The sequence below is a fragment of the Acomys russatus genome, chromosome 10 (genome assembly GCF_903995435.1).
Source record: "Acomys russatus chromosome 10, mAcoRus1.1, whole genome shotgun sequence".
Classification (NCBI taxonomy): domain Eukaryota; kingdom Metazoa; phylum Chordata; class Mammalia; order Rodentia; family Muridae; genus Acomys; species Acomys russatus.
The window spans coordinates 7,125,819-7,139,440 of NC_067146.1; the positions used below are offsets into that span (position 1 = coordinate 7,125,819).

General features: G+C 47.9%; 1 protein-coding gene across 1 annotated transcript in view; it reads left to right on the forward strand.

Annotated features, from left to right (window-relative positions):
• Positions 1–6,521: 6,521 nt before the first annotated feature.
• The window catches only part of Slc13a4 (solute carrier family 13 member 4), a 39,138-nt gene continuing 32,037 nt past the window's right edge, over positions 6,522–13,622 (forward strand). The window contains 4 exon segments of the mRNA XM_051151736.1: positions 6,522–7,032; positions 10,473–10,509; positions 10,511–10,598; positions 11,865–12,023. Of these exon segments, the coding sequence (XP_051007693.1) occupies positions 6,912–7,032; positions 10,473–10,509; positions 10,511–10,598; positions 11,865–12,023 (405 nt within the window). The 5' untranslated portion in view covers positions 6,522–6,911.

Below are 13,622 nucleotides of genomic sequence, written 5' to 3' on the forward strand. Positions count from 1 at the left end.
GCCTCAATACTCTTGTGTCTCTTGTTGCTTCCTGACAGACATATCTGACCCATGATATAATGTTACCTGAACTGAAAGAAGGGGCTAGATTGGGCTTTCCAAATGCCTCCAGCGGCCAACTGGTCTACCTGGTAATTAGCAGAAGTCTGAGATATACGCATACCCAAGAGTAAGGTCTAAGGATGGAGTCTGGGCCTGGTAGGAGATTGGTGGGCAGATTCCTTTGGCTCTAAGAGACCTGTGTTGAATTAATATTTTCTGGCAGGGTCTATGGTTTAAAAAAAAAGACAGAGATGCATTCAAACAAGAACGCTATTAGCCAAAAAGGATGTACTTGGTTTTCTCCACGCCATGAAGAAGAATCAGTAGTATGGTGACCTACATGGCTTGACTCATGTTTGCTGAAGTTATTCTGAGACAGGAGAAATAAGAAGGGCCCATGGAAGTGCTCGCAGCCCATTCATGCCCTGTCATTTGAACATGGAATCCAAGCTAAAGCACATAGTGCCCTCCTAATGTTTATCCTAAAATACCATAGCATTGCCAGCGAGCTGGGTGTTCCTAATAAATATTACTTTCAGATGACAGATTGTTTCCTTTCAAATGCTGAAGTTTTTGCTTTCAAAATGTTGGTTTGATATTTATATTAAATAATTCCTGATTGATATTTAAATGGTATGTGTGCAATTTCTTCAGCCCTTGTTAGATATGTAAGTTGTTGAGGATATTCTATTAAAGGAGACAGACAACTCTCAGGTCCCCTCTTTGTGAAATGACCGCAGTCATCCGGCAACTGTGGGGTTCTACAGGAAGGGTCATGTGTCTGTGGGTCTGCCGAACTGCTAGAAACCCCTCCCTCCAGCTCACACACCAACCTGTGTGGGTGCTTAGCGTCTCTGCTGGCCCCTCACATCCAGGTCACTAAGGTACATGTTTTATTGTTGCCCAGACACTTGCCCTGATACCTACTCTTGATCAGCATGGCTCTAAACAAACCAGGCTTCTTGACACTCTGCTGAGGTCACAGGCGATGACCTGAGTGGGGAGTGAAGCACCCAGGTTCTGGATGGCTTTGCCTCAGCACAAACATCTGGCTTCTTTCTCCTCCTGGGTTCCAGCTGGATTCCGGGACCTACTCAGCAAAAAGCCTGATTTTTGAACGAGGGCATCCTTCTGGACTACGGTCTCTGCTTAAGCATTTTGGCCTTTCCCAAAATCTTCTAGCAGGATGAGCCTTCCCTGCCTGTTCTGGCTACGTGATGTTTCTGCAGAAGTGCTAGGATGCAGGAAGGAGGCATTTCTCATCGGAACAAGCATGATGTTTTAGCCTCAAGTTCTGCTCTCAGAACAGTAACCATCTATTACCCTGAGCATCCTCTTCAGGGCTCTCAAACCTAGTTTCTAATGCTGATTTTCTCCCACTTTCCCTTCTCCTCCTCATGTTCTTGCTGTGTGTATGTATGTATGTGTGTGTGTGTGTGTGCGCGCGCGCGCACGCACGCATGTACGTGTGTGCAATGTATGTATGTTCATGTGGGGGAGTGTACCCTCCTGTGTACACAGAGGTCAAATGACAGTTGTCTTGTTCTCTCTGCTTTATTCCCTTGAGACAGGGTCTCTCACTAAACTTGGGCTACGCAGGCTAACAGAAGCCCCAGCAATCCCCCTGCCTCTGCCTCTGCCTCTGCCTCTGCCCCCCGCCCCTCTGTGGTAAGGTTACTGCAGTTTGTAGCCACATCTCTATTTTTCCGTGGGGTGTTGGGAATCTGAACTCAAGTCTTCATGCTTGGCTAGCAAATGTTCTACCCACTAAGTCATCTCCCTGAAAACTGCTTTTTGCTCAGTTTTCCTCGTTTGCACATTACATGTTCTCTTTGACAGGTGCTCTGCTTGCCTCTTTTTTTTTTTTTTTTTTTTTTCTATTATACTTGGTGTCTCTGTTGTTCTAACAGTTTGGCTCAGTTATGAATATTTTCGAGATCTACTCATCTCCAGCCTCTTATAGTGCCCTCTCTGCTCCCCTCTGTATATCTCACGCTATGCATACTGTTCCCTTTGGCCCCTCCAGATATAGCAATAGTGAGCATGCAGACACAGTTCTATATTGCAGAGATGGGCCCATAATCCATAGCCAACCTTTACTCTGTGCATTTTCCTGAATGTGGAGAGAGTGGGGGACCAGCAATACCTCAGCTCCTAGATCCTGTGTAAAACCCTTAACATAGATTTGCCTCCCCCTGGAGACTCCACCAGATTCATCCCTATACTCAAGTGCCTGGTAGAAGACCCACCTGTGGGCTGGCTGCTCACCATGCTGTACAAGTGACAACTCCAGGGAGGGGGGCTGGAGATGTGTGAGGAGGAAAAGCATCCCAAGGAACATTGAGATCAGTGGTTATTCATTCACCCAGAATATGAACACGTGTGTGCGCGCACACACACACACACACACACACAACACACACACACACACACACACACACACCACATACATATACACACACACACAGACACACACACACACACACATGCCACACATATACACATACATACATCCCACACACACCCCACACCCACACACATACACCAGACAGACAGACACACACACACACACATTAAAGGCACTTTATATTCATAAATTGGGGCCTGAATTTATCTAGCAATCAATGACTAAAAAATGCAAAAAGGACATGACCTTTTAAAGATAAACAAAGACTTCATTTTCAAAGCAGCTAAATTCTTAAACATCACTTTAATCTGAATGAGGACAAATTAATTAATTTTAACCACAAAAGGTTTCATAACATTGATTTCACTGATACATAAAATCAACTATTATGTTACTGCCCAACAAAATAACCCCTCCCCCAAATAATAACCCCACTCTTTGCTCAGTGGACCATAGAGGAGACAGGTTCGATCCAGCCCCTCCTGTTTCGCCTTCTTACTACCCACCCTGCACATGACAGTCATGTTTGCTCACAGAGTTTTGAGGGATGGGGTTGGCCAGGGAGACTTGCCTGTGACTCACAGAACCCTTTCTGTCATTTCCACGCTGTCTGGAAACTTCCCATGTAATTGGGATGCACATAGCCATCTGCATCTCTGGTGTTATGATGACGAACCTGTCATAGCTGATGCTGTGTTGCTCAGCCGCCTCACCTGAATCTAATGAAAGAATCATGGCTAGAATCGTTCAGTCAAAGGCATGTCATCAGGCAGGGTGGTATACAATGAAATGCCAGCTAAGTGACGTTATAATAATGGCCCCCACTTTTCTAGCCCATTTTTTTTTTTATTCATTTTACATGCAACTCATAGCCCCCTCTCTCCTCTCCTCCCGGTCCCCCTCCCTCCTTCTTCCCCCATTCCCCCTCTCTTATTCCTCAGAAAGGGGGAGCCCCACCCACCCACCTCAGCTCATCAAATCACATCAGGACTGAGTTCATCCTCTTCCCCTGTGGCCTGGCAAGGCAGCCCTGCCAGGGGGGAGCAATCAAAAAGCAGGCAACAGAGTCCTCGTCAGAGACAGCCCCCACTCCCCTTACTAGAGGACACACATGAATCCTGAGCTACACATCGGCTGCATCTGGGTAAGGGGCCTAGGTCCAGTCCATGCATGGTCCTTGGTTGGTGCTTCAGTCTCAGCAAGCCCCTCTGGGCCTTGGTTAGTTGACTATGTTAGTCTTGTGGAGCTCCTGTCACCTCCAGGTCCTTCTATCCTTCCCCCCACTTTTCCACCCCCTACGCCTCGCCCAATGTTTGGCTCTGAGTCTCAGCATCTGCTGTGCTCACAGACAGGAGCCTAGCATGGCTGCCCTAGCCCACCTTAATACCTTTCATATCCTCTCCTTTCATAATACTTAAAAAGCACACAACATGCAACTTGCTACCAACGCTGTTTTGAAATATACAAACACCTCATGGCACTTTCTTACTCTTTTTTTAAAAAATATTTTATTAGCCGGGCGTGGTGGCGCACGCCTTTAATCCCAGCACTCGGGAGGCAGAGGCAGGCGGATCGCTGTGAGTTCGAGGCCAGCCTGGTCTACAAAGTGAGTCCAGGATGGCCAAGGCTAACACAGAGAAACCCTGTCTCGAAAAAAAAAACCAAAAAAAAAAAAAAAAGAAAGAAAAAAAAATATTTTATTTAGTTTTAATCTATGTGCATATGTGTGAAAGTGTCAGATCTCAGAGTTACAGACAGTTGTGGTCTGCCATGTGGGTGCTGGGAATTGAATCCGGGTCCTTTGGAAGAAGAGGCAGTGCTCTTAACCACTGAGCCATCTCTCCAGCCCCCTTTCTTACTCTTTTTGTCAAGAGGTAGAGCTCAAACCCAGGACTTGCTGCCCACTGGGCAAGTGCTCTGCTACCGAGCCATGCCAGCAGCCCTGCGCATTGATGTGTGACAGTCTTCCCAAGCGTTTCCATCTTGACAAGCCATGATGACTCTGTGACCTTTCAACAACCCTCTTCCTGTTTCTCCCCACACTAAGGCAACTTTTTCTACTTTTCCTGAGAGTTTGACTATTTAGCAGGCCGTGGTGGTTCACACGTGTGTATTCTCAGAACTCGAGGGGGCTGCTAGCACGGGATCCCCCATGAGTTGGGGGTCAGCCTGAGCTACATAGTATGTTCCAAGCCAACCTGGCCTAAAGAATGACACTCTGTCTCAAAAATGCAAAATAAATATTTTTAAGAGTCTGATTTCTTTAGATACCATTTTCCACACGGGGTCCACCCCACACTCCTTAGCACTGGTAGTCCAGGGGAGCTACTGGCCCTACCTTGCAACTTGCCTTGCTTCATGTTATTTCACCTATGGTGTAATGCAAATGGCCCAATCATATTACTAAACTCACTGGAGGAATTTGAAGAGGCTCCTGGGTTTGACAGGAGGCATTCATTTCTGCAGCTGTTTATGATTAGCCAATCTCTCTCATCTCTGTAACAAAAACATCACAGGCATGTGGTCTTGTGTATTCTGCGTTTCTAACCCACCTCAAGCATGAGGCCAGCATGCAGTAGCTAGCTAGCCTGTCTTTGACATGCAGGTAGTGATGAGTCATTGCACAACAGCTGGGTGACTTCAAAGATCTGGCCCTGGTTTCGCTGGCCCTGAAAATCAAGGAGAACTGGTTTTGTGGGGCCACTTCTCTGGGTACTCTGCTTTTAGTCCAGGGGCCACTTCAAGCTGCAGAGCTTACAAGATGCTCAAATCCTGTGAATTCAAAAGAATATGGATCTCCAAGTTCTGGTTCCGAAGCTCCCAGGTCAAGGTGATCTGGCCAAGAACCATCTCTCTCTCTCTCTCTCTCTCTCTCTCTCTCTCTCTCTCTCTCTCTCTCTCTCTTTTTCTTCTTCTTCTTCTTCTTCTTCTTCTTCTTCTTCTTCTTCTTCTTCTTCTTCTTCTTCTTCATCTTCTTCCAAATCTACATGTCCTTTCTAAAAGTGGAAGAAGAAAAAAAAAAAAGAAGAAGAAGCTAACCACTTCTGGAAATCTGTAAGCAGGAGAAATTCGAGGTGTCACTACTGCTTAGCCTTGTCCCCGCAGTCAGTGTGGTCCTGCGTTGTGCCTCCTCCCTGTGTCCCCATGAAGGAAAGCATCCTGTTTCCTTTTTTGGTAAAGAACCTCAGAAAGGTGCGTGAACACCCACACCAACTAGCATCTAGACTTTTCCAGAGCAGAGGGGAGCCTTTCCCTTCTTCCCAAGCATCCCAGGGTCTTTCCTCCAGGCTCATTCTTCCTGCTGGCTCTGACCTTTCACCACCCTGCAAGTGTCCAAGAAGCAAACTTTGCCTGACAGAAAGCCTTAATACTGTTCAGTCCAGGACACACGTATCCTGAATTAATGTCCATATTCTCCCTGCCACCAAATGTGTCGTCCTCCTGAGGTGGTGGGCAAGTGACTGACTCTCCCAGGAAAGCTGGGCCGGCCCTGTGCTAGGAAACTGTGCGACGGTGCTAGGGAAAGGGGACTCTGCTCAGGGTGCTGACCAACATCCGACCCCTGGGATGCTTGAGAAATGGAAAAACAAGCTTAGAAAGCCGCCTGGGTTCTGCCAAATCAGCAGGCCCCTGCTGTGACCGTTCAAGGGCTGCCTTCAGATGCTATGCTGGCTCATTCTTTTCAACTTGCTGATAGGCTTTGAGAAATGGGCGGAACCACTGCCCTGTGCCCGCTTCCCATTGGCTCAGAAAAGTTAAAGGTGGGCCTCAGAGCAAGTTTTAGTCCTGAAACAAAAAGGAATGTCTTGGAGATTCTTCACGCCTGCTTTGCGAAGTCCAGACTCCGGGAAAACTCTAAGTAGGAGCCCAATTTGAAGGGAAGAAATCTAAATAGAGTTAAGGTGTCAGGTCCTGAGAGACCAACCCACCCGCCCAATCTGAGGTCTCAGACTAACACTGGTGCTTGTTTTAAGGGAAGGGGCTACCAGATTTTTACCAACAGTCAGGCAGGTCGGAGGTAAAGCAGCAGCTGCCCAGGTCACCAGAAAGAAGTAAAGCAACTCTTTTTCTTTTTTTTAAAGCTTTAACTGATTCTCCAAGGCTGACCAGCAGCTGCGAGCTCATTGCTTGTGAGGGCTTTTTGCGGACTTCTAGAATGAGGCCGCCCTCCTGGTAACCACAGAGAGAGAACCCACCGGCCCGGTGTGTAATCCTTTTCCAGCTGCTTGTCCATGGCCACAACACTATGCTGCTCAACCCTACCTAAGGCAGAAGGCAAGGAGCCCAGCTTTCTGTGGAAACTGGGTACAGCCACCCTGCTTTTCTGCTCCCGAGACCGAAGAAGACTGACTCTTGGAAGCCAGGAAAGGTGTGAGGCGTCTTCCTGGACGGAGAGCGGAGCATAGCGTGGAGTAGAGGAGAACGAGAACGCCATCGAGGGCTCAATCCAGACGGGTCCACCATGGGCTTGCTGCAGGCCCTTCTCCAAGCGAGAAAGCTGCTATTGGTCATCTGTGTGCCGCTGCTGCTGCTGCCGTTGCCCACCATCTACCCCACCAGCGTAAGTGGCAGCCTGCCCACCCGTCAGGGCGTCTGTGGGAGTGAGGGAGCAAAGGAGGGAGGTCTGAAGGGAGTGGAATGCTTGCGGGGCACCCCGAAAAGACTTCGTTGTGACTTGGATAGAACCTTCACACTCTTCTGGAAGAGACCAAAGTGCTAAAGTACTTTCTTCCGGTTCCATTCCTGTCTCAAGATGGGTTCCCCCCAATTCTGGGCCCCCATAGAGTGGGAGACCGACCCTAGCTGAAATAACTGTTGTGTTGCAGAAAGCACAGGAGCTGTGGATGAACCCATGGAAAGGGCAGGCTGGGCAGCCCCTATTCTCAACTTGTGGCTATATTTATGGGAGAGCAATTGAGATCCAAAACACCCTTCCCTGTCAACCATGAAATGGTTGAGACTGGGACAAGCCTGTCCAGGGTCTGCCATAGGGTCATAGTGGTCTCTGACAACCAGAATATGAAAATGGCCATCCTGGGCCTAATGGACCTATGGACCTATGAACACCATCCTGCAGACCTATGGGAAGGGTTGAGAGCGCAGCTTGGCCTGTTGTTACTCCAGTCTCACGCTTACAGCCCTCAGATTATCCATGTCTTCTGTGTTTTCTTCTCTGCTCTTAAGAGAACAGACCCAAAGCAACAAGATAACAGAACCGCAAGCCCCAGAACGCTAGACCTAATTTTAAAGCAGGAGTTTGGGAACAAAAGAGCTAAAGTTTTATTTGCATTCAGTTGCCCTCTTGGACCTTCATGGCTCCTTCCTCTCCCTCCCCTGCTCTCTCCTCACCTGTCGGGGGAGGTATAGCTCCCCCTCCAGCTGCCACTGTCCTTGATACCTTTTGAGAAAAAAAAAAAAAAAAAAAAAAAAGCTAGGCAAGCTAGCTACAAGAACACCTCCCATAGGGTTCCCTGGGGGACTGGGTAACCAAGATTAACTTTAAAAAGTTAAATAGAGGGGATTATTGTGGTCTTGTTAAATACAAGTGGATTTAAGTCTTTAGCTAAATAAAAACTCCAGGGTAACAAAAAAGCACCAACGGACTCTGGTGTCTGGGGTTAGCAGACAGTAGCTGCCAATGACATGTTTTGTTTTGTTTTGTTTTGTTTTTCTGGGCTGCATAACAGTTAATTTTCTGCTTTGTCTAAGTAGACCTGATTGCTTTTGAATTTTCTTTTCACGGTATTTTTTTCCTCAATGTCAGGCTAATTTAAGAAAAGTCCTATGAGAGACACATTACCATCTTCTATAGAGCAGTATTAGGAAGTCCTGTCTGCCCTCTCACCCCCCCTACCCCCCCCCCAACTTCATCTTTGGGGATCTTGACCAGTGTCCACAGGTGACACAAACTAGGTGCATAACGCTGCTTATATCTCTTGGCTTTCTTCCACCCCTTGCACCCAGTGCTGAGATTCGGATATTAAAGTCCTTGGAATTCTTAGGTGGGTTTGTGTGTTCTGGGCTACACCTGGGAGACACGGCCGAGTATCTGAGCGGGGAGCCCTTAGCTTACAGTTTGCAGATTCTTCCCAGTGGCAAGCCACAGCCACATTTTAGGAGCTGTCAAAATGACTTTTCCTCTTTCCTTGCCCGAAGTCTAGACTCCGTGACCTTACAGAAGAAGAAGGTAGGGCTTGAAGTTGTAGTTGCTGCCTGCTACAGTATAGTACTTGCTTAGCATACAAGAGGCCCTAGACTTGACCCCCAGCAGAGAGAATCACCACAAAGGACATTCATCTGAACACTTCAGTGTCCCCAACCTTCCAAATGAGATTCTTCAAAGTGCCCCTCAGGCACTTGTGACAAGAGACTTCAAGCCCCTTCTAGTATGGTTTGGGTGAGGTGTAACTGAGAGAGAGAGATGGTGAATTTCTGGGAAAGGGAACCTAAGCTCAAGTTGAGGTAGGAAGCTACCTTCACAGGGAATGCCCCTTTGAAAACTTGCCATTTGTGTTGCTTGTTTGATTGTTTTGTTTTCTTTGTTGGGTTTCGGTTCTGTTCTGTTGACAGTGTTTTGCCATGTTGCCCAGGCTAAGCCTCAAACTCACAATCCTCTTCCCATGCCTGGTTGCAGTTCTAATTTTATGCTGGGACAAAAAGAAACACTGTCTATTAAAGGAATTCCTGACCTGGATGCTTATGTGGGTGGGGCCTGGGTTTCCAGAGCAACACACACACACACACACACACACACACACACACACACACACGGAGGGGGGGGGAAACGGAGGGAGGGAGGGAGGGAGGGAGGGAGGGAGGAGAGACATGTTAGCATATGCGCAGGCACAAGACTTGAGCAAGGAACTCTATAGAAGCCCCAGGGGCATCTGAATCCATAGTCGCCTGAAGGTGGAGAGGGCTGGGAAAGGGTAGAAGGAAATAACATGGACTCTGTGGGCAAACTGAGACTCAGACGAAAGATGCTCTAGAGATGCCTGTCATCCTTCCTCTAAAGAAAGCCAGACAGAAACAATAGTGATCGACCCTGTTCTTAACACTGCAGGAGACAGGTGCTCCATGAGTTATCCTTATGGTATTTACAGCTGAAAACATTATCTCTGCCTACCTAACTCACCTCTTCCCAGTTCAAATCAAATGGTGTGGAGCTGAAAGGAAATTGGTCTCCCTTGCTCTGTTGTGCGCTCTCTCTCTCTCTCTCTCTCTCTCTCTCTCTCTCTCTCTCTCTCTCTCTCTCTCTCTCTCTCCCCCTCTCTCTCTCTCTCTCCTTTTGTCACTTAAATTGGGGCCCTGTAAAGTAGCCAGGATAAAGGCATCCTACTGAAGGACAGACAACATTCTGCCCCTTTATCTTAACCTAGAATTAAAACCATTCCTCCCATCTCTCTGCCACAAAAGAGAAAAAATGGGCTAGGACTGTGTGTCTACAACGAGGAGGCCATTTCTCTAAACCGCCTTCTTTTCCAAAAGTCATCGATTCTATCATGTTATCAGCAATTCCAATCGTTTTATCTTTCATCTGGTCCTCTGGTCCTAGAGGACATCTCAGTGGAAACCAACAGTCAACAGTGAACTCACTGCCCATTTCCTAGCCCCGACCTGCCAGAATCCATGGCTATCCAGAGGACCCAGATCCCTTCCGGCAAAGCTGGCTGAAAGCCCCGTGCTGCCCTGCCCCAGCCCAGGAACAGAATGAGATTCATCAGGTTTCTCGAAGGGCAAGCTGACTGAGGCCAGGCCAACCTGCACCCTGTGGGAACACTGAGGTCACAACTGGCTTATATTCTCCATGTAATTATCCTTTGTGCAGCTCAGACTGTTACAACTTTTAAGACCTTGGACAGTGACCTCCCCCAAGCGTAACTTCCTAACCATCCTTGAGACCACTCCTTGTGCCCTTTCACACAATCAGCATTGCCAGAAGCCAAGGCTAAGAAGGGTGGGGTTTTGATAAAGACACTGTGTTTATTTACCTGCCACACAGTGTAGGTTTTAGTGAGTTGAGGAAAATACTGGAAAATTTCCAGATTCCCCACCCTCCCATCTCACACAAATAGATAGCATCTGTAGAAGGATGTTTCTATGGCATCAGGCCATGGTCATGGTCCCCAAGGACAATGAGCACCTTCTGGCATTGTCAGAACTCGGCAGGAGGGAGGAGGGCTACGGAGAGATAAGAGAGAAGAGGCAAAGGATTGCTACCAGGCACAGCGCACCACATAGGAAGACCCAAGAGCAAAGAAGGAGCCCATCCCAAGTGTAAATAGAGCCCAGGCAGAGAAACGACAAGTCTGCTCTCCTTCCTTTAAAATAAGCCCTCACAGTCTGGGGATTGCTGCATGTCCCTTACAATCTACACCAGACAACCCCGCACCCCGGGAAGAGTGCCCCCACTCACTGCTGATACATGGGATAAGCTCAGGCTGAGAACCGAAGGGGAAAATAGCAACAGCCCTTGCCCAACAGTTCATCGGATTACCATCTAAGCCAAATGGAGTGGTGCAAGCCTCTAGTCCTAGCTACGCCAGAGGGTGACTCAGGAGGCTCAGTTGAAACCCATGAGCTTGAAGCCAGCCCTGACACCTAGCAAGACCCTGGCCCTGAAAAACAAAAGAAAAAAAAAAAAAAACCTGCTGAATTAAACTGTTTGAATATCCAGTTAAAAGCAAGAGAATGTAACTTTACTCTAAGCAAAGCCTGCTTATATTTCAAGGAAAAATTTAAATGTGACACCAGATATAAATCCACTGAGGCTAGAGTCAGGGTGGATTCAAGGCCTTGCTGGTCTCCCTACAAGAGCCCTGAGCTAGAGGCCCTCGCCAGAGGCCATGAGAAGACAGTATGGAAGCCACCTTGTGGATTATTTTTAAATCTCACTTCTTACCAACCTGCTTCCTTTCAAGGGATGCATACCAGATGCAGACCTAGGTTGGTGTTTACGATGGCTGCCTCCAGACCCCACATAGGACCCAATCATACACACACTGATCTGACTTCCTCTAGTCCCCCTACCAAGAACCTCCAGTATCTCAACAACTTGACCCAAATCATGCACAATTAAAGCTTTAAACTCCCGCCTTTATAGTTAGTGAGCCTGGCCCCAAATGCTGTGCTCAAGGTCAATCATCTCCCTGCACACTGTAATAGCTTTAAGAATCATCAAACATGGGACTGTATCAAAGCCCAGGATCCATATGGAAAGTGAGCCAACCACGTGCACAACACGGGTCCTTCCAGGGAGCAGCCATCTTTTCACCCACAATGGATGGCTACTCTGCTGACATCAGCATAACATCTCCCAGGACTGTATCCTAGCATCCTCATGGGGTCTAAGTGTCTATTGCCTTGGTCCTGGGTCCTAGGTCCTTTGGACTCTCCATGGCAACGGCTGTCCCAGTAACTAAGCATCTCTTTTCTCCCCTTCCAGGAGGCAGCGTGTGCTTACGTGTTGCTTGTGACTGCGGTGTACTGGGTGTCCGAGGCGGTGCCTCTGGGAGCTGCAGCCCTCGTGCCTGCCTTCCTCTACCCATTCTTCGGAGTTCTCCGATCCAGTGAGGTGAGGCCACTAATGACCCAACCCTGTGCTCAGGTCTGCTGGACCAGTGAAGGAGGCCTCAGAGGACAGGAGACTCTGAAGCACCCGATCCAGACCCTGAACTCTTCCCCTTCCGTCCTTCACCCTCAGTGCCTTCAAAACGCTTAAAATGTGTCACTTTTGGGAAACCTTCCCTAACCAAACAGAGACAATTGTTCCTTACATTTGAGGTTTTTGGTTTTAGGACAGGGTCTTGTTCCACAGCCCTAGCATGCCTGAAACTCAACACATAGGCCAATCTGGCCTTGAACTCATAGATTGCCACCTGCTTCTGCCTCCTAAGTGCTGGAGTTGAAGGCATGTGCCACCATGGCTTTCTGGCCTGTGCCTATAGGAGACTATAGATGGTCTTTCTCAGTGCCTTGCATGTCCTCCAGAATGCAATCAAGCAGACAGTAAGCGGGGCAAAACCTACCTAGAAACAAAGAGACAAACAAACACAGCGCCTCGCGGGATGGGAATGAGGAGCCTGGCGAGCCTCCTCCGTTATCGTCTGGCTCCATTAGGGCGCCCGATCTTTGCTTAGGGTGTCTGGTGAGGAAGATGGAAAAGCAGAGTTGGGCAAGGCAGATGCACAGGAGAGCAGGGAACCGGCGGCTGAGTCCCTCCAAAAACTGGGCACTGCATTGGAAGTGCCACATTCATTATTTAATTCAGAACTCTCAAGGTTTCTAGGAAGTAAGTATCATGACTCCAATCTCCACAGGAGGAAAGAGACTTAGAGAGCTAAACGTACCCCAGGCATACTGTAGAAAACAGCAAACTACTTATTACATCTCAGAGCCTGTACTCTTATTCACTCTACCATAGAGAGAAAAATTTCTAAAATATGTGGGCCATCATAGTGTTAGCGATCACTAGGAACTGTGGGTATCTCTGTCTCTGTGCTATGAAGAGGAATGAAGCTGGCCTATGGGCTGCCTTAACCTTGAACAACATAACGTTCTTGAAAGGTCCCTTGGTGGTTGTATTAGGTCACCAGTGAACAGCTTCTCTCTCTCTCTCTCTCTCTCTCTCTCTCTCTCTCTTTTATTATGTATAAAATATCTCATTATAGATGGTTGTAAGCCAACATGTGGTCTCTGGGAATTGAACTCATGACCTTTGGAAGGGCAGTCAGTGCTCTTAACCTCTGAGCCATCTCTCCAGCCCCCTCTCTCTCTCTTTTTTAAAAGATTTATTTATTATTATGTATACAGAGTTATGCCTACATGTAGACCTGCAGGCCAAAAGAGGGCATCAGATCACATTGTAGATAGTTGTGAGCCACCATGTGGTTGCTGGGATTTGAACTCAGGACCTTTGGAAGGAAGAGCAGTTAGTGCTCTTAACCTCTGAGCCGTCACTCCAGCCCCCAGCTTTTCTCTCTATAGGATGAACTTGATGGACTGGGTGCTAGTTTGCCTTAGATTGCTTTTTCTCTTTTTCTACGAGGAGTGTCGCTGTCATCGTAGCCTAAGGATAGGACCCCCAAACCATGAGCAGGCTTTTGTCCCTACAGATATGCACGTGATGTGGATATAAGAGAGCACATACAAACACCAGTCAGCAGATGCTCCC